We start from the raw sequence: 20,749 nt of genomic DNA on the forward strand, positions 1-20,749 counted from the left end.
GTTTTACGCTACTTAGTTTTGGGGCCAAGTATGGATAATATTTGAAGTTGGTGCCAGTTGGGTGGTTCAGAGAGGTGAGCCTTCTGTGCAGGGATAAAACTACATCAGTGTGGGAGGCTCTGCATTTAGAAGGTGAAAGTCAGCCTCTGGAGGGACTCCTTTATGATCCACGATCTCTTAATTAGTGTGGAAGGACTCAGCCATTGAGTTGAAATGCTGCATTTGTTCATTCTTTGCTTCATTCAGTAACATTTTTTTTCAGAACTTACTATGTGTGATGCCCTTTGTTTGGTGTTAGACAAGATAGAATGGATTAGGCATAGTCCCTGATCAGTGATTATTATATGTTGGAGAGAGAATACACAAGAAAAGGATAAAGTGCTATGAGATCTGATGAGAAGAAATCAATTCCACTTTTGAGGATTATAAAAAATTTCATAGAAGAGGGAGTATTTTGAATCATAGATGTTGGCACTAGGAGAGACCTTAAAGGTCACTGAATTAAAATTTCTCATTTAATACATGAGGAATATGAGGCAGCTGGGTGGCACAGTGCAAAGAACTCTGGATATGGAGTCAGGAAGACTAGAGTTCAAATTCTGCCTCAGACATTTACTAGCTGTGTGTCACTAGGCAAGTCACTTAACCTCTGAATGCCTCAGTTTAATCATTTGTAAAATGAAAACAATAATAATAAGCCCCTATGAGGGTTGTAAGGATTAAGAGATAACATTTGTAAAGATGAAAACCTTAAAAGCACTTTATAAATTTTAGGTATTGGCTATCATGAGATGAGTCTAGAGAAGTTAAGCAGATTGTCCCAGGTCCCCTAGCCATTTAAGCAGTCAACATGGAATCTAAAATCACGTCTTTTGGTTCCAAATTGTGAGATTTAAAATGGTTGAGGTCTTAAACCGTAGTGATTAAAATAGTGGAAGATATAAATTGTGATAGATATAAGAGAGGGTGAGTAAATTTGACCACAGAAAATATGTTTCACTACAGTGTCTTGGTTTTTAAATCAAATATAAGATGGTTGCCAGGGAAATATTCCCAATTATTCAAATACCCAAGTCAACTGGGTTTTATAGAGATTTTTAATTAATAATATAATGAGGAATTAGAGAAAGAGAGAAAGAGTAGGAAAGGAATAATTATGAAGGGCCTCAAACCAATATGGCCTAGACCTGAGTTTTAAGAGAGAGAATCAGTCAGTCAGTCTTTTAACACTCACCACAAGGTCTGTCTAAGCAAGGATTCTAGTGACACCAGGCTAGCTCCATCTCAGCTGACTTCACCAGAGAGAGCTCCCAAGCGATCCTCATCAGAGATCCTCCAAAAGGATTTCTCCAAAAGGATATATCTTCAAGAGATTTTGCTTTTTCTTATATAGGGGTTTTTCTCCCATGTTACCTCCCCTAAGTCCCTACATCTACTAATCACTGTAGACGTTTTCCAAAGGACTGCCCATCTGAATTCCTGCTAAGTCGACAAATCTCCTCAGTAAGTCTGAACCAGTGAAAACACAGCTGAGTCAACTAATCTCATTAAGACAAAACTTGCCCGACCCTTTTAGGTACCTAGCATCTCATTGTATCAATTCTAAAAACAGGCCTGGCTCAAAGAACTCCTTGCCCCACCATAAGCATGGATCCAAGTACTTTCTTTGTTTAGCAAGGAGTTTTTTTTCCCTAAAGCAGTCTTAAGTATGGTTGGAGTAGAGGTCCTTCCATTTCTGATCCTGGCAAGTTCTCACATCAAAATGGGGAATGTTTCTCAGTAGGGAATTTGTTCCAATTAAGAATTCCCCAATGGGGAAATTTTTAACATTCACAAGTCTGAGAGATTTCAAGATTTACAAAATCCAGGGCTCTTTTCCATTCTGCTATACTATATGGATATGGAGTATCCAGGGAAGCAAAAGTACTACAACAGGGAGGTTGCCTATTGTATTAGATTGCTTATTCTGGAAGGAACATCACTTTATGGCATATCCTCCTCGTTTAGGAGTCTGATCCTTATTTGTTCGGCATTGAAGGTTTTTAAGTGAAGTGATATGGTCATATCTGCATACCAGGGAGACCAATCTGGCAATAGTCTCTAGGATAGATTGAAGTCAGGAAGTCTAATTAAGAAACTATTACGAACTATCAGACCAAAGAAAAGATATTACAAGCTGCCAAGAAGAAGTCATTCAGATACCACGGAACCATAGTGAGGATAACGCAGGATCTGGCTGCATCCACACTGAAGGACTGGAAGGCATGGAATATGATATTCTGGAAAGCAAAGGAACTAGGTCTACAATCAAGAATCAACTACCCAGCAAAACTGACTATATTCTTACAGGGAAAAGAATGGTTATTCAACACAATAGAAGAATTCCAAGAATTTGTAAAGAAAAGACCAGACCTGAACAGAAAATTTGATGCCCAAGCACAGAACTCAAGAGAATCATCAAAATGTAATTAAAAAAAGAGGGAAAAAAGAAAAACAAAACAAAACAAAAAAATTTTTTTAAGAGATTCAATAAGTTAAAATGATATGTATCCCTATAAGAAAAGAGGTCATTGGTAACTCTTAAAAACTGTCACTATCAACTGCTGGTTTGTACCCCAAAGAGATAATAAGGAAAAAGACTTGTACAAGAATATTCATAGCTACACTCTTTGTGGTGGCCAAAAATTAGAAAATGAGGGGTGCCCTTCAATTGGAGAATGGCTGAACAAATTGTGGTATCTGTTGGTGATGGAATACTATTGTGCTAAAAGGAATAATAAAGTGGAGGAATTCCATGGATACTGGAACAACCTCCAGCAAGTGATGCAGAACAAAAGGAGCAGAACCAGGAAAACACTGTACACAGAGACTGATACATTGTGGTACAATCGAAGGTGATGGACTTCTCCATTAGTGTCAAATGCAATGTCCCTGAACAATCTGCAGGGATATAGGAGAAAAAACACTATCCACAAGCAGAGGACAAACTGTGGGAGTAAAACACCAAGGAAATGCAACTGCTTGACTACAGGGGTTGAAGGGATATGATTGAGGAGAAACTCTAAATGAACACTCTAATGCAAATACCAACAACATGGAAATGGGTTCGAATCAAGGACACATGTGATACCCAGTGGAATTGCACGTCGGCTATGGGAGAGGTGGTGGGGGAGGGGGGGGAAAGGAAAAGAAAATGATCTTTGTTTCCAATGAATAATGTTTGAAAATGACCAAATAAAATAATGTTCAAAAAACCCCCAAACTGTTGCTATCACCTGGACAGGTAGAAGAATTACACTTAGAGGGAACAGTGACATACTGTATAGGATGAAAGGACAAGACATAAATAGGTATATAGATATATACAATGCATAAATACATATACGTGTGTGTATATATACACAACTAGAGCTAAAAAAGGTTAATACTAAAAGAAATGGGAAAGAAACAAATGGGGGTAAATTTATATGTCACAAAGAAACTCATGGTGGGAGGGGGGAGAACAACAATACACTGGAAGGGTAAAGAGGTTGGAGATAGGAAATACTCAACTCTTACATGCTTTGAAATTGACCCAAAGAGGGAACAACAATCCAATCCATTGGGGCAGAGAATAGATTTGCGCCCTATAGGGGAGTAGAAGGGTAACAAATGGACTGGGGGGAGGGAAGCAGTACAAGGGAGGGAGAGGGTGAGGGGCAATTTTAGAAAGACTACAGGGAAAATAAAGGGGGGAATAAGAAGGGAGGAGGGTAGAAAGGGAAGTAAAATAAGGGTGGGAACTAGGGGGACTAATTAAAAACAAACGTCGGTGTAGAAAGAAATAGTGAAAGAAGAAAAGGCAGGACCAGGAGTAGAAATCAAAATGCTGGGAAATACACAGCTAGTAATCATAACTCTGAATATGAAAGGAATGAACTCACCCATATAACAAATAGCAGAGTGGATTAGAATCCAAAACCCTACCATATGCTGTCTACAAGAAATACACACGAGGAAGGTAGATAAGCATAGGGTAAAAGTAAGAGGATGGAGCCAAATCTATTGGGCATCAACTGATAAAAAGAAGGCAGAGTCACAATCATGATATCTGACAAAGCTAAAGTAAAAATAAATCTAGTTAAAAGAGATAGGGAAGGTAATTACATCCTGATAAAAGGCAGTATAGAAAACGAGGAAATATCTGTACTCAACATGTATGTACCAAATGGCATAGCATCCAAATTTCTAAAGGAGAAAATAGAGGAGCTCAAGGATGAAATAGATAGAAAAACTATACTAGTGGGAGACCTGAACCTTCCTCTTTCTGAACTAGATAGAGCAAAGCAAAAAAATAAATAAGAAAGGGGTAAGAGAAGTGAATGAAATCTTAGAAAAATTAGAGTTAGTACATATGTGGAGAAAAATAAATAGGGACAAAAAGGAATATACCTTCTTTCTGCAGCATATGGTACATTCACAAAAATTGACCCTGTATTAGGGTATAAAAACATTGCAAACAAGTGCAAAAGAGCATAAATAATAAATGCAACCATCTCAGATTACAATGCAATGAAAATAATAATTAGTAAGGGTACATGGAGAGGTAAATCAAAAATTAATTGGAAATTAAACAATACGATTCTCCAAAACAGGTTAGTTAAAGAACAAATTGTATAAACAATTAATAACTTCATTGAAGAAAATGACAATGATGAGACATCCTTTCAAAATCTATGGGACGCAGCCAAAGCAGTACTCAGGGGGAAATTTATATCCTTGAGTTCATATATTAACAAATTAAGAAGGGCAGAGGTCAATGAATTGGGCATGCAAATTAAAAGACTAGAAAGCGAACAAATTAAAAATCCTCAGATGAAGACTAAATTGGAGATCCTAAAAATCAAAGGAGAAATTAATAAAATTGAAAGTCAAAGAACTATTGATTTAATAAATAAGACAAGAAGCTGGTACTATGAAAAAACAAATAAAATAGACAAAGTACTAGTCAGTCTAATTAAAAAAAGGAAAGAAAAAACCAAATTGACAGTATCCAAGATGAAACGGGAGACCTCACCTCTAATGAAGAGGAAATTAAGGCTATCATTAAAAACTACTATGCCCAACTATATGGCAACAAATATGGCAATCTAAGTGAAATGAATGGTTACAAAAATATAAATTGCCTAGATTAGCAGAAGAAGAAAGAATACTTAAATAACACCGTATCAGAAAAAGAAATTGAACAAGCCATCAAAGAACTCCCTAAGAAAAAATTCCCTGGTCCAGATGGATTCACAAATGAATTCTATCAAACATTCAAAGAACAATGAATCCCAAAATTAACCAAATATTTGACAGAATAAGCCAAGAAGGAGTTCTACCAAATTCATTTTATGACACAAACATGATACTGATCCCAAAGCCAGGCAGGTCAAAAACTGAGAAAGAAAACTATAGACCAATCTCCTTAATGAATATAGATGCAAAAATCTTAAATAGAATACTAGCCAAAAGACTCCAGCAAGTGATCACAAGGGTCATTCACTATGACCAGGTAGGATTCATACCAGGAATGCAAGGATGGTTCAATATTAGGAAAACCATTCACATAATTGATCATATCAACAAGCAAACCAACAAAAAACACATGATTATCTCAATAGATGCAGAAAAGCCTTTGACAAAATATAACACTCATTCCTACTGAAAACACTAGAAAGCATAGGAATAGATGGGCCTTTTCTAAAATAATAAGCAGTATATATTTAAAACCATCAGGAAACATCATCTGCGACAAGGATAAACTAGAAGCATTCCCTATAAGATCAGGAGTGAAACAAGGATGCCCATTATCACCTTTACTATTTAACACTGTACTAGAAACACTAGCAGTATCAATTAGAGAAGAAAAAGAAATTGAAGGTATTAAAATTGGCAATGAGGAGACCAAGCTATCACTGTTTGCAGATGATATGATGGTCTACTTAAAGAATCCTAGAGAATCAACCAAAAAGCTAGTCGAAATAATCAACAACTTTAGCAAAGTTGCAGAATACAAAATAAACCCGCATAAGTCATCAGCATTTCTATATATCTCCAATCCATCTCAGCAGCAAGAATTAGAAAGAGAAATTCCATTTAAAATCATCTTAGACAATATAAAATACTTGGGAATCTATCTGCCAAGACAAACATAGGAACTATATAACACAACTACAAAACACTCTCCACACAAATAAAACTAGATCTAAATAATTGGCAAAACATTGATTGCTCATGGGTTGGACGAGCTAACATAATAAAAATGACAATCCTACCCAAATTAATTTACTTATTTAGTGCCATACCCATTGAACTACAAAAAAACTTCTTTACAGAATTAGGAAAAAAAATAACAAAGTTCATTTGGAAGAATAAAAGATCAAGGATATCCAGGGAAATCATGAAAAAAAATGCAAAGGAAGGAGGACTTGCAGTTCCAGATCTCAAACTATACCATAAAGCAATGGTTATCAAAATAATTTGGTACTGGCTAAGAGACAGAAAAGAGAATCAGTGGAATAGACTTGGGGTAAATGACCTCAGAAAGACAGTCTATGATAAACCCCAAAATCCCAGTTTTTGGGACCCAAACCCACTTTTTGATAAAAACTTCTGGGAAAATTGGAAGACAGTATGGGAGAGATTAGGTTTGGATCAACATCTCACACCCTACACCAAGACAAACTCAAAATGGGTGAATGACCTGAATATAAGGAAGGAAACTATAAGCAAATTAGGCAAACACAGAATAGTATACTTGTCAGATATTTGGGAAAGAAAAGACTTTAAAACCAAGCAAGAGCTAGAAAAAAATCATAAAATGTAAAATCAATAATTTAGATGACATCAAATTAAAAAGTTTTTGTACAAACAAAATTAATGCATCCAAAATTAGAAGGGAAGCAACAAATTGGGAAACAATCTTCATTACAAAAACCTCTGACAAAGGTCTAATTACTCAAATTTATAAAAAGCTAAACCAGTTGTATAAAAAAAATCAAGCCATTTTCCAATTGAAAAATGGGCAAGGGACATGAATAGGGAATTTTCAGTTAAAGAAATCAAAACTATTAATAAGCACATGAAAAAATGCTCTAAATCTCTTATAATCAGAGAAATGCAAATCAAAACAACTCTGAGGTATCACCTCACGCCTAGCAGATTGGCTAACATGACAGCAAAGGAAAGTAATGAATGCTAGAGGGGATGTGGCAAAGTAGGGACATTAATTCATTGCTGGTGGAGTTGTGAATTGATCCAACCATTCTGGAGGGCAATTTGGAACTACACCCAAAGGGCACTAAAAGACTGTCTGACCTTTGATCCAGCCATAGCACTGCTGGGTTTGCAACCTAAAGAGACAATAAGTAAAAAGACTTGTACAAGAATATTCATAGCTACACTCTTTGTGGTGGCCAAAAATTGGAAAATGATGCCTTTCAACTGGGGAATGACTGAACTAATTATGGTATCTGTTGGTGATGGAATACTATTGTGCTAAAAGGAATAATAAAGTGGAGGAATTCCATGGAAACTGGAACAATCTTCAGAATTGATGCAGAGTGAGAGGAGCAGAACCCAGAAAACACTGTACACAGAGACTGATACACTGTGGTACAATAGAATATAATGGACTTCTCCATTAGTGGCAATGCAGTGATCCTGAACAACTTGGAGGAACCTATGAGAAAAACCACTATCCACATCCAGAGGAAACACAGTGGGAGTAAAAACACCAAAGAAAAACAACTGCTTGAATACAATGGTCGAAGGAATATGGTTGGGGATGTAAAATGAACATCCTAGTGTAAACAACAACATGGAAATAGGTTCTGATCAAGGACACAAGTAATACCCAATGAAATTGCGCATTGGCTGCAGGAAGAGTGGGTGGAGGGGAGGGAGGGAAATAATGTGATTATTGTAACCAAGGAATAATGTTGTAAATTGACTAAATAAACTTATTCAAATGGAAAAAAATAAATAAAGGAAGCCTTTTCTTAAAAAAAAAAAGAAACTTTTAGGCTCCAAGAAATGATGAAGGGGATGTTTTCAGAAATGCACAGGAAGATCTTTATGTACAGATTCAAAGTGAAGTAAACAGAACCAGGCGAACAATCTACACAGCAGTGGCAAGATTGTGAAGATTTTCAACTGTGAAAGACTTAGTAACTCGTGATATAAAAAGCTTTCCACTTCCAGACAGAAAACTGATGGACTCAGAGAACAAATTAAACCATATTCTTTTTCCTTTCTTGATTGTCCAAGCCTTCTTTTTGGAACATAATGTGGAGTGATTTGTATGGCTATCTATTTATAATGGGTATCATATTGCTTTCTCAATGGGTGGAAGGAGAATAAGAATATGGAACTGAAAGTAAAAATTAAATTAAAATTTAAAAAAGAAACAAATACCTGGGGGGGGGGGGAGAGTGATAAGGGCTTAAACTAGAGGGATAGCAGAAAAAGTTGACAAGATGGATCAGATGAAAGAGACATTGGGAGATAGAATTAATAGGACCTGACAGTTTTTTAGTTAGTAGCTGTGAGACAGTGGGAGATGTCCAAGATATTTCTGAGATAAAAAGTTCTCCAGGTAGAATCTTTTAGTTCAACACTTGGAATTGACAAAGGAAGAAACTGAGGCCCTGAGAATGGAATAAACTTCCCAGGGTTTACACAGCAAGTTAATTTAAGAGCTAATGTTTCAATCCAGGTCTTTTGGTAATCAGAGCATTAGATGGGACATCAGAAGGCATCTGGCTTAACCTCAATCTGAAAAGAAATCCCTCCACTACATTCCTGACAATACACATCTCTAATGGAACATCCACATCAGAAGTCTTGGGATTAGATCCTGGTGAGTGGCTCTGAAGCACACTATTCATGCTATACCAAGTTGGTACAGTGTGCTCCATGTACCTCTGATCTCCTATGGTCACACCTAGGGTCTTCTTTTTTCATAATTCACATTTATAATAGCAAAAGCATTTTCATATCTGCAAAGTGCTTTCCTCATAACAACCCTGACAGAAAAGTAATGTAGGTATTATTATAATCCCCATTTTAAGATTGAGGAAACTCTGGCTCATAAAGATTTAGATCTGTAGACTGTTAAGTTTGAAAGGAACCTTCATAGATTGTCCAGTCTAACTCCTCACTTTGGAGGAGAGGACATGAAAGCTTAGTGTCACCTTGCCTAAAGTGACATATCAAGGAAGTGTCAAGGTGGGAACCAGAACCCTGGTCTTCTGAGTGCTGAGTGATCTCCTCCTAAGGAGGGGAAGCTCTTTGGTACACATATAGCAGAGATGGCTAAAGCCTACTCTACATACCTAAGTGTGGAACATCCTGTCTGTACCTGTTTTTGCTTTAAGCGAGGACATGTCACTGTCTATGTTGTTTAATAGAAAAGGCTATTTCTGACTGATTTAGGTAATAACTTGCATTCTTTGAAAGCTCTCTGATCTCATTTTTGTAGGGGCAGATCAAGTCCTCTATGTTTTCTAATTCTGTGCATTTCCTAATCATGTATGCCTACAAATCCTGCATACAGGAGCCACTTAATGATTTTCTTGGTTAAATGTAAGATGTGGTCTGTCTCATTAACAGACAGAGAAGGAAGTTACTTTGTGGTATGATTGAGGGATGTCAAGAAGGCTCCCCTTCTGTAAAATATTTCCTCTATCAGTGATGTATGTATGACATTTTCCCATTAGTGATTATTTCTTTTGTGTTAAACATTGTAGCTCTTCCTTTAGAAAGAGGAGAGGGGAGTGTATTTAGTCTCTGACACCATTTGTGACATTAGTTTCTCAGAGTTGAGGCATGATGAACCTGAGGAGACACTCCATTAATCACTATAAGCTTGGGAGGGGTTGGAGTATGGGAATAATTGGATGACAAGCCTGAGGCATGAGATTGTTAAAAATGGGGAGAGGGAATGGAAGAAAAACTCAGCTGATTTTGCAATTTTGTTGAGAACCAGCTCTGATTTCTCATCTAAGTTTTTTTTTTTTTAAATAACATCTGGGAGATTCAGAGACAAAGAGCACTTAGTTAGGACTTAGGCGATCTGGCCTGCCACTTCCTAATCTGCTATGTGGCCCCTCTATAGAATCCCTTCCTCTCTCTGAGCTTTAGTTTCCTCTACTGTAAAATTAAGGGGTGGGGCTAGATGGTTCCCCAGATCCCTTCTAGCTTTATTCTTAGATTACCTATAGCCAAAGGTTCTCCCTACCTCTAACATTCTAACACGTGAGCCAATGACTTTGGGCCTCTCTTATTATTGGAGCTCCCTTTCTAGGTTTCATTTTACCCATTAGTAAAATAAAGTCGTTGGCCTAGATGAATAGTAGGTTTTCTTCTAGCTCCAGTATTAGATGCCTGTAGGTTTTTTTTTTATTTACTTAGAAGTCCTTTTAAAACCTTTCCATAAGAGAGTAGTAGCTATATTATGCTTTATTGTAACATTTGAGGTTACCTGCAAATTCAGGAATTTGTGAATCCTCCACTTCAAACAGCAGTTCATCATGAATTTGGGCAAGCAATCTAAAAAAGGAAGGAAAAAGACAGGCTTGGTTTCTTATTCACCACATTTCCTTGGCAAGCAAATGGGGAAAATCTGTCACTTATACACACACACCCAAGCAGATCCCAACCAGATTGATCAATAGATACATTTTAGGGAGTTGCCCAAAGCACAAAAGGATTAGATCACTTGTCCAGGGTCACACAGATACTGATTGATGGAAGGAATTTGAACTCTGATCTTCCTGAATTCAAATTAAACACTGTTTTACCTAATGCACTACAGTTCTTTAATTTGGCTACCATAAACAAAGCAATTATGTGGGTTTATCATAGGGCAGGAGGGAGACTATGGGGGTTTTCTTTGGAAATATTGAGATTGAGATGTCTATGGGACATCCAGTTTGAAATGTTCCAAAGGTAGTTGGTGAAATAAGACTAGATTTCAGCAGAGAGGTTAGGATTATGGAAGTCATCTGCATGGAGACAATAATCTGTGACTTGGAAGCTAATGAGATCGCCAAGCAATTTAGTAGAGAGGAAGAAGGAAAGAGGGTCTAACACAGAGTCTTGGGGGACATCAATGATTAATGGATGTGACCTGGATGAAGATCCAGCAAAGGAGACTGAGTTAGAGCTCTCAGACAGGTGGGAGGAGAACCAGGAGAGAGCAGTGTTATGAAAACCTAGAAAAGAAAGTATTCAAGAAGGGGAAATTGAGTGTCACAGGTTGCAGAAAGGTCAAGAAGGTTTAGGACTGAGAAAAGACAATTAACATTGGCAATAAGAAATCATTCACAATTCTGCAGAGAGCAGTTTTAGTTGAGTAATGATGTAGAAAACCAGACTGCACTGGGATTTACAAGAGAGTGAGTAGAGGCACTGGTTTTGGACAGCTTTCTTAAGGATTTTTGTCAGGAAATGCAGAGGTAAAGGATGATAGCTAGTGGAATCAGGGGAGGGAGAAAGAGAGAAAGGGAGAGAGGGAGAGAGAGAGAGAGAAAGAGAGAGAGAGAGAGACAGACAGACACAGACACAGACACAGAGACAGAGAGACAGAGAGAGACAGAGACAGAGACACAGAAAGAGACAGAGACAGAGACAGAGACATAGAGAGAGACACAGAGAGACAGAGACAGAGAGACAGAGACAGAAGATGGGGATGATAGTGGGATAATCTGCAGCAGACCATGGAATGGCATTAAGGGTGCATGTGGAATGTGGCAAGGAGAAGGGCCACCTCTTTATTTGAAAGGTGTTCAGGAAATAGTTAAGGAAGATATCTGAGGGATGTGAGATGAAGCAAACTATTTCTAATTTCCTGGCAATTATATGAACACTTGAGGGCTCTTCATCCTTAACTCCCCAAGAAATTATTTCTGTTAACATTTCCTTGGCTACGAAGCAAAATGACATAGTTGGACTAATAATATATTCTATTCTAGAATAATATATTCTAGTTTGCTATATATTTAATTCTGCTTCAGCCCTCTCTCTGCCCCTCACCAGATCAGAAACTCCTTGAGGACAGGGACTTAGTAGCTGTGAGGCTTTTTAGCTACTTTGAGCCCAGTTTCCTCATCTGTTAAGTGGGAATAATGATATTGCATTCTCTTACAAGGTTGTTGTCTCTTGTCCAAAGAGATAGTTTCCATAGATCACTTTGTTAATTTTCATGGGTTGTGTAAATATTAATATTGTTGTTAGTAGTGGTTTCCTTTTGGTATCCTGAATGCTTTAATTGTCTTGTTCTGTAAATTGATGAGATTGGACTATAATCTCTCAGCCTTTCCAGCTCTACCAGTTAATGATTTGACTTAGTATGCAGGTCTTTTTTGGCCCTAGGGAGCATACAAAAGAAGTCCACACATGATCCCTGCTGTCAGTGGACTTGCCACATATTTGTGGAAACAAAACTCACAAACTATGCTAGTGTACTAGGTACTACATATGATGGGTGCTTATCAAAGCATATAGAACTTTTGAGCTGGAAGGGAATTTATCAATCATCCAGTCCAACTCCTTGATTTTGTAAATGAGACAATTGAGATCTAGAAAGGGGACCAAATATCCCAGCAGTCACGTGGGTGGTAAGTAGCAGAGCTGGGATGCAAATTCAGGATCCCTGACTAATTATAGTTTCCTCTTTACTATATTGTGCCTAATAAGTACTTGAGATTAACTTCCCTTGATTTTATGCTATTCAAATTCTTGTCTCTTCAGGGCAATTTATTGGAATCCTCATAAATTTCTGGACCCATTTGATTCTGAAGCTATGGTAAAGGTTCCTTGAGAAAATGGCTGTCGTTGGTGTTGTAACATGAGCTTCCAGAGACAGGGAATAAAGTTGGTCTAAAATGTATTTTGCAGGACCCTGCAATGAGTTGACACAATACATGATGATGACCATGACAATAATCTTGGTTCAAGAATTCAGCAGATTTCTTAAATTGGTCCCAGGAAGTTACTCTCCTAACTAGAAAGGCCCCTTTTCTTTGTCTCTGCCAGGCCAAATCCATTGAAAGACTTGGAAAATGGCTCATCTCTTTTAGGAAGCCTCTCTAACTATGTTAGTTCACACTGAAATACAGAATCATATAATTTTTTCCTAGATATTAAGTTGAACACTTTTACACATGAAGAAACTCAGATGAAACAAGGTGATGTACTTTGCTCCAAGTTTACAGTGTGAACTCACTATGACAGAGACTAGCCCAGTTTATTGGCTCAGAGACCAGGGATTTTTTTCATTGTACCTCTCCATCTCCTGACTTTTCTCTGAGTTTCTATTGCACTTTTAATCTATGTAATACAGCTTAGCACTTATTTTTTCTTAAATCATTTGTTGTGTGTTCTTTCTTAACTAGATTATAGGCTCCCTTGAGGGCAAGGACATGGCTTATACTTCAGTTGTATTCCTCTAATGAAGGAGTTCTGAACCTCTTTTTGTGATGTATAGCTTTCTTTAAAGAAATATAAATAAGAAATTAAACTTGTTACTTTTAAAGTTGATCTGTGGCCTATGTTCTATGAATTTCCTTCAGTATACTTTAAAAATTACTTCAATGATCTTTTTCATCTTTTGTTTCTGGAAACAAGATCAATATCTCCTTTCTTCCCTACAAATCCCCCTCTCTCAATAAAAAAAGGAAAACACAATCTTTGGAACAAATAAAAATGATTAAGCAAAATAAATCCACACATTTTTTTAGGTCGAAAACGTATCTCTCATTCTGTCCTTTGGGTCCATCACCATTCTATCAAAAAACAGGTACTGAGACCTCTTCCAGGCAATATCTAAGTTCTCAGGGGCTGGACCTGCCTGTAAGAACAGCAACACTAGGGACCCCAGGAGGCTGAGGAAACATGGAGATAAGGTGCACTGGAGCCTGGGGAGAGGGGGCAGCTCACAGCAAAACGCCACAGAGAACCATAAAAAAGTCCTCAGGCTAAAACTTCTCCAGTGCTCACTACAGAGACTTCCCTGCACTCCACACCCAGACCTCTTCCCAGGCAATCTTTAAGTTCTTGGGGGCTGGATCTGCCTGAAAGTACAGCAAGTCTAGGGACCCCAGGAGGTGGAGGAAATGTGGTGATAGGGCATGGAGCTTGGGCAGAGATAGGGCAAAGAGCCTCTGGGCAAAAACTTCTCCAGTGCTAAATACAGAGAGACTTGCCTACAATCCACACCCAGATGTCTGCAAGGCAATTTTTAAGTTCTTAGGGGCTGGACCTGCCACTAGGAGAAGCTGGACACTGCTGAGGACTGGGAAAAATACTCAGGGAAAAAACCTCTTCAGAGCCCAATACAAAGATCATCTACATTCCTCACTTAGACATCTTACCAGGAAGGAACAAGGCAATGGCCACCAATTCCCAGGAACTAAAATCCACAAATACAAAAAAAAAGGAGAAGAAAATGTTGACCCTTGATAATTTTTATGCAGAAAAAATCCAGACTAAAGAAGAGACAGCAGAAGATGACCAACAATAAACACACCCAAGGCTTTGGGAAACAAATGGAAATTGGTCACAAGTTCTTGAAGGCTTTAAATCCGCAATTGTCAGAAAAATGGAAGAGATGTGGCAAGAAAAGTGGGAAATAGTCCAAAAAGAAAATAACAGTTTAAAAGACAGGATATCCCACTTGGAAATTAAAGCCCAGAAATCAAATGAAATAATAAGCAAATTGAAGACCAGAAATGACCTGCTGGAAGCCAGGATAGCTCAAAAAGCAGGATAGATCAAACTGAAAAAGAAAATCAAAAGATCTTAGCTGAAAACAAGTCATTAAAAACTAGAATTGGGCAAGTAGAAGCCAATGATCTCACAAGACAGCAAGAATTAATAAAGCAAAGCCAAAAAAAGACAGATTAGAAAGCAACACAAAATATCTCATTGAGAGGGTGGTTGACCTTGAAAATAGATCTGAGAGAGACAATTTGACAATCATAGGCCTACCTGAAAACCTGGAAAAAACCAGAAACCTTGACACCATACTGTAAGAAATTATCCACGAAAACTCCCCAGAGGTTCTGCAACAAAAGGGCAAAATAGATGTTGAAAGAGTCCATAGATTACCCACTACACTAAATCCTCAAAAGACAACCCCAAGGAACATAATTGCCAAATTCAAGAATTTCCAAGCAAAGGAGAAAATATTACAAGAAGCCAGAAAGAAACAATTCAGATATCAAGGAGCACCAATCAGGATTACACAGGATCTGGCAGCCTCCATGCTAAAAGACCACAAGGCTTGGAATTGGATATTCAGAAAGTCAAGAGAACTGGGTCTACAACCAAGGATCACCTACCCATCAAAATTGACTATATGCTTCTAGGGGAAAGTATGGGCATTTAACAAAATAGAAGGCTTCCAAATATTCATAAAGAAAATACCAGAAACAAACAGAAAATTTGACATCAAAATTCAAAAACCAAGGGAAATGTGAAAAGGTAAATAAGAAAGAGAGGAGTCTTATTTTTTTTTTTTTGTTCTCTAAGGGCCTCAAATAAGGCCAAATCATTTATATTCCTACATGGAAAAACATTATTTGTAACTGTCAAACATTGTATTTACTATTATAGTAGTTAGAAGAATTATCCATAGGTAGAGATTGGGGTAATAAATAGGTGGTTTAAAATCATATATTAAAAAAAGAAGAAAGAAAGGGGCGGATGGCACCAAGAGAAACTTGAAGGAATAAGAAAATTAGGATAATCTATACTTCACAAAAAGGCACACAGGAGAGGGAGAGGAAGAATACAACTATAATAAGGAGAGGAAGAGAGTGCTAAAAGGTAATACTCAAACCTTATTCTCAGTGGAATCAGTTCTGAGAGGAAAGAGCATCTAGATCCATTGGGGTATTGAACTCTATCTTACCCTATAAGGAATCTGAGAGGGGAAAACTAAGGGGGGACTGGGGAGGGGAGGTTAAAAGTGGGAAGGGGGGAAGGAAAGAGGGGGAAGGGAATTTAATAGATTCTAAAAAGAAGGGGAGTAAAAAGGGAGGGGTTGAAAGGGAGGGAGGGAAGGGAAGTAATACAAGAGGGAGAGTATGTGGGGTAGCTTAAAAAGATCCCAAAAGTAAGAGAGGAATAAGAAGGGAGCATAGGAGAAAGTAAAATAAGGGTAGGGATTAGGGTTACTGATTAAAAACAGAATACTGGTGTAGAAGGAAATAATGAAAGAGGAAATGGCAGGACAAGAAGAGAAAATCAAAATGTTGGGAAATACACAGGTAATAATCATAACTTTGAATGTCAATGGGATGAACTCACCTGTAAAGCAGAAGCAAATAGCAGAGTGGATTAGAAGCCAAAAATCCTACCATATGTTGTCTACAAGAAATATCCATAAGGAAGGTAGATGTGTGTAGGGTAAAAGTAAGCAGATGGTGAAAAATATATTGGGCATCAACTGAGAAAAAGAAGGCAGGAGTTGCAATCATGATATCTGACCAATCAAAAGTAAAAATAGATCTAGTTAAAAGAGATAGAGAAGGTAATTACATCCTGATAAAAGGCAATATAGACAATGAATAAATATCAGTACTCAACATGTATGCATCAAATGGCATAGCATCCAATTTTTTTTTTTAGGAGAAAGAATGGGATTTCATTTATTTTTGTTTTTTTAATTTTATTTAATTAGATGATTTAGAATAATTTTCTATGGTAACAAAACTCATGCTCCTTCCCTCCTCTTCCCCCACCCCCTCCTGTATCTGATGCACAATTCCACTGGGTTTAACATGTCCATTGATCAAGACCCATTTCCTTATTATTAGCATTTGCACTAGGGTGATCTTTTAGAGTCCACTTTCCCAGTCATAGCCCCACTGACCCATGTGATCAAGTGGTTGTTTTTCTTCTGTGTTTCTTTTCCCACAGTTCTTCCTCTGGGTGTGGATAGTGTTCTTTCTCATATATGCCTCCAAATAGTTCTGGATCATTGCATCACTACTAGTAGAGAAGTCCATTACATTGTATTTTACCATAGTGTATCAGTCTCTGTGTATAATATTCTCCTGGTTCTGCTCCTTTCACTCTGCATCAATTCCTGGAGGTCATTCCAGTTCACATGGAATTCCTCCAGTTTATTATTCCTTTGAGCACAATAGTATTCCATCACCAACAGATACCACAAGTTGTTCAGCCATTCCCCAATTGGAGGGCATCCCCTCATTTTCCAAATTTTTGCCACCACAAACTGCATGGCTATGAATATTCTTGTACAAGGCTTTTTCCTTATTATCTCTTTGGGGTGCAAATCCAGCAGTGCTATGGCTGGATCAAAGGGCAGACAGTCTTCTAGCATCCTTTGGGCATAGTTCCAAATTGCCTTCCAGAATGGTTGGATCAATTCACAACTCCACCAGCAATGCATTAATGTTCCAATTTGCTACATCCCCTCAAACATTCATTACTTTCCTTTGCTGTCATGTTGGCCAATCTTTTAGGTGTGAGGTGATACCTCAGAGTTGATTTGCATTTCTCAGATTATAAGAGATTTAGAACATTTTTTTTACGTGCTTATTAATAGTTTTGATTTCTTTATCTGAAAATTGTCTATTCATGTAGCATCCAAATTTTTAAAGGATTAACTAGTGGAGCTCAAGGATGAAATAGATAGAAAAACTATACTAGTGAGAGACCTGAACCTTCCTCTATCAGAACTAGATAAATTGAACCAAAAATAAATAAGAAAGAAGTAAGAGAAGTGAATGAAATCTTAGAAAAATTAGAATTAGTAGATATGTGGAGAAAAATAAATAGGGACAAAAAGGAATACATCTTCTTCTGAACAGCACATGGTACATTCACAAAGATTGACCATATACTAGGGCATAAAAACATTGCAAACAAGTGCAAAAGAGCAGAAATAATAAATACAACCTTTTCAGATCACAATGCAATAAAAATAATAATTAGTAAGGGTATATGGAGAGGCAAATCAAAAATTAATTGAAAATTAAATAATGATTCTCCAAAATTGGTTAAAGAACAAATCATAGAAATAATAATTTTATTGAAGAAAATGACAATGAAGAGAAATCCTTTAAAAACCTATGGGATGCAGGTAAAACAGTACTAAGGGGGAAATTTATATCCTTTAATTCATATATTAATAAATTAGAGAGGGCAGAGGTCAATGAATTGGGCATGCAAATTAAAAAAAAAACTAGAAAGTGAACAAATTAAAAATCCCTAGATGAAAACTAAATTAGAGATCCTAAAAATTAAAGGAGAAATTAATAAAACTGAAAGTAAAAGAACTATTGAATTAATAAATAAGACTAGAAGCTGATACTTTGTAAAACAAATAAAATAGACAAAGTACTAGTCAGTCTAATAAAAAAAAGGAAAGAAGAAAACCAAATTGACAGTGGAGATCTCACCTCAAATGAAGAGGAAATTAAGGCAATCATTACAAACTATTTTGCCCAACTATATGGCAACAAATATGGCAATCTAAGTGAAATGAATGAATAGTTACAAAAATATAAATTGCCTAGATTAGCAGAAGAAAGAATATTTAAATAACACCATATCAGAAAAAGAAATTGAACAAGCCATCAAAGAACTCCCTGAGAAAAAATCCCCAGGTCCAGATAGATTCACAAATGAATTCTATCAAACGTTCAAAGAACAACTAATCCCAATATTAACCAAATATTTGACAGAATAAGCCAAGAAGGAGTTCTAATTTCTAAGGAGTTCTCTAAGGAGTTCTAAGTTCTAATAGATTCATTTTATGACACAAACATGATACTGATCCCAAAGCCAGGCAGGTCAAAAACTGAGAAAGAAAACTATAGACCAATCTCCTTAATGAATATAGATGCAAAAATCTTAAATAGAATACTAGCCAAAAGACTCCAGCAAGTGATCACAAGGGTCATTCACTATGACCAGGTAGGATTCATACCAGGAATGCAAGGATGGTTCAATATTAGGAAAACCATTCACATAATTGATCATATCAACAAGCAAACCAACAAAAAACACATGATTATCTCAATAGATGCAGAAAAGCCTTTGACAAAATATAACACTCATTCCTAATGAAAACACTAGAAAGCATAGGAATAGATGGGCCTTTTCTAAAATAATAAGCAGTATATATTTAAAACCATCAGCAAACATCATCTGCAACAAGGATAAACTAGAAGCATTCCCTATAAGATCAGGAGTGAAACAAGGATGCCCATTATCACCTTTACTATTTAACACTGTACTAGAAACACTAGCAGTGGCAATTAGAGAAGAAAAAGAAATTGAAGGTATTAAAATTGGCAATGAGGAGACCAAGCTATCACTGTTTGCAGATGATATGATGGTCTACCTAAAGAATCCTAGAGAATCAACCAAAAAGCTAGTCGAAATAACCAACAACTTTAGCAAAGTTGCAGGATATAAAATAAACCCGCATAAGTCATCAGCATTTCTATATATCTCCAATCCATCTCAGCAGCAAGAATTAGAAAGAGAAATTCCATTTAAAATCACCTTAGACAATATAAAATACTTGGGAATCTATCTGCTGAGACAAACATAGGAATGATATGAACACAACTACAAAACACTCTCCACACAATTAAAACTAGATCTAAGTTATTGGAAAAACATTAATTGCTCATGGATAGGACAAGCTAACATAATAAAAATGACAATCCTACCCAAACTAATTTACTTATTTGGTACCATACCCATCAAACTACCAAAAAACTTTTTTTATAGAATTAGAAAAAAACAATAAAAAGTTTATTTGGAAGAACAAAAGATCAAGAATATCAAGGGAAATAATGAAAAAAAATTGAAGGAAGGTGGCCTAGCAGTACCAGATCTTAAACTGTACTATTAAGCTGTGATCATCAAAACCATATGGTACTGGTTAAGAGACAGAAGGGAGGATCAGTGGAATAGACTTGGGGTAAATGACCTCAGTAAGATAGTCTATGATAAACCCAAAGATCCCAGCTTTTGGAACAAAAATCCACTATTTGACAAAAACTGCTGGGAAAATTGGAAAACAGTATTGGAGAGATTAGGTTTAGAGCGACATCTCACATACTATACCAAGATAAACTCAGAATGGGTGAATGACTTGAACATAAAGAAGGAAAGAATAAGTAAATTAGGTGAACACAGAATAGTATACTTGTCAGATCTTTGGGAATGGAAAAATTTTAAGACCAAGCAAGAGTTAGAAAAAATTACAAAATGCTAAATAGATAATTTTGATTACATTAAATTAAAAAGGTTTTATACAAACAAAACCAATACAATTAAAATTAGAAGGGAAGCAACAAATTGGGAAACAATCTTTATAACAAAAACTTCTGACAAATGTCTAATCTCTCAGATTTATAAGGAACTAAATCAATAAATCAATTGTACAAAAATTCAAGCCATTCCCCAGTTGATAAATGGGCAAGGGAAATGAACAGGCAATTTTCAGATAAAGAAATCAAAACTATTAATAAGCACATGAAAAAATGTTCTAAATCTCTTATAATCAGAGAAATGCAAATCAACTCTGAGGTATCACCTCACACCTAAAAGATTGGCCAACATGACAGCAAAGGAAAGTAATGAATGTTTGAAGGGATGTAGCAAAATTGGGACATTAATGCATTGCTGGTGGAGTTGTGAATTGATCCAACCATTCTGGAAGGCAATTTGGAAC

At 36.7% G+C, this 20,749-nt stretch overlaps 1 protein-coding gene across 9 annotated transcripts in view; it reads right to left on the reverse strand.

The window, feature by feature from the left end:
* LOC100022326 (DNA polymerase nu) overlaps positions 1–20,749 on the reverse strand; it is a 479,612-nt gene that overhangs the window by 24,656 nt on the left and 434,207 nt on the right. For all 9 annotated transcript variants that reach the window (XM_056802319.1, XM_056802316.1, XM_056802317.1 and 6 more), the window contains one exon: positions 10,508–10,575. In XM_056802319.1, coding sequence (XP_056658297.1) covers positions 10,508–10,575 — 68 coding nt within the window. The remainder of the gene's footprint in view (positions 1–10,507; positions 10,576–20,749) is intronic.

This window comes from Monodelphis domestica, chromosome 6 (genome assembly GCF_027887165.1).
Source record: "Monodelphis domestica isolate mMonDom1 chromosome 6, mMonDom1.pri, whole genome shotgun sequence".
In the NCBI taxonomy this organism is placed as follows: Eukaryota; Metazoa; Chordata; class Mammalia; order Didelphimorphia; family Didelphidae; genus Monodelphis; species Monodelphis domestica.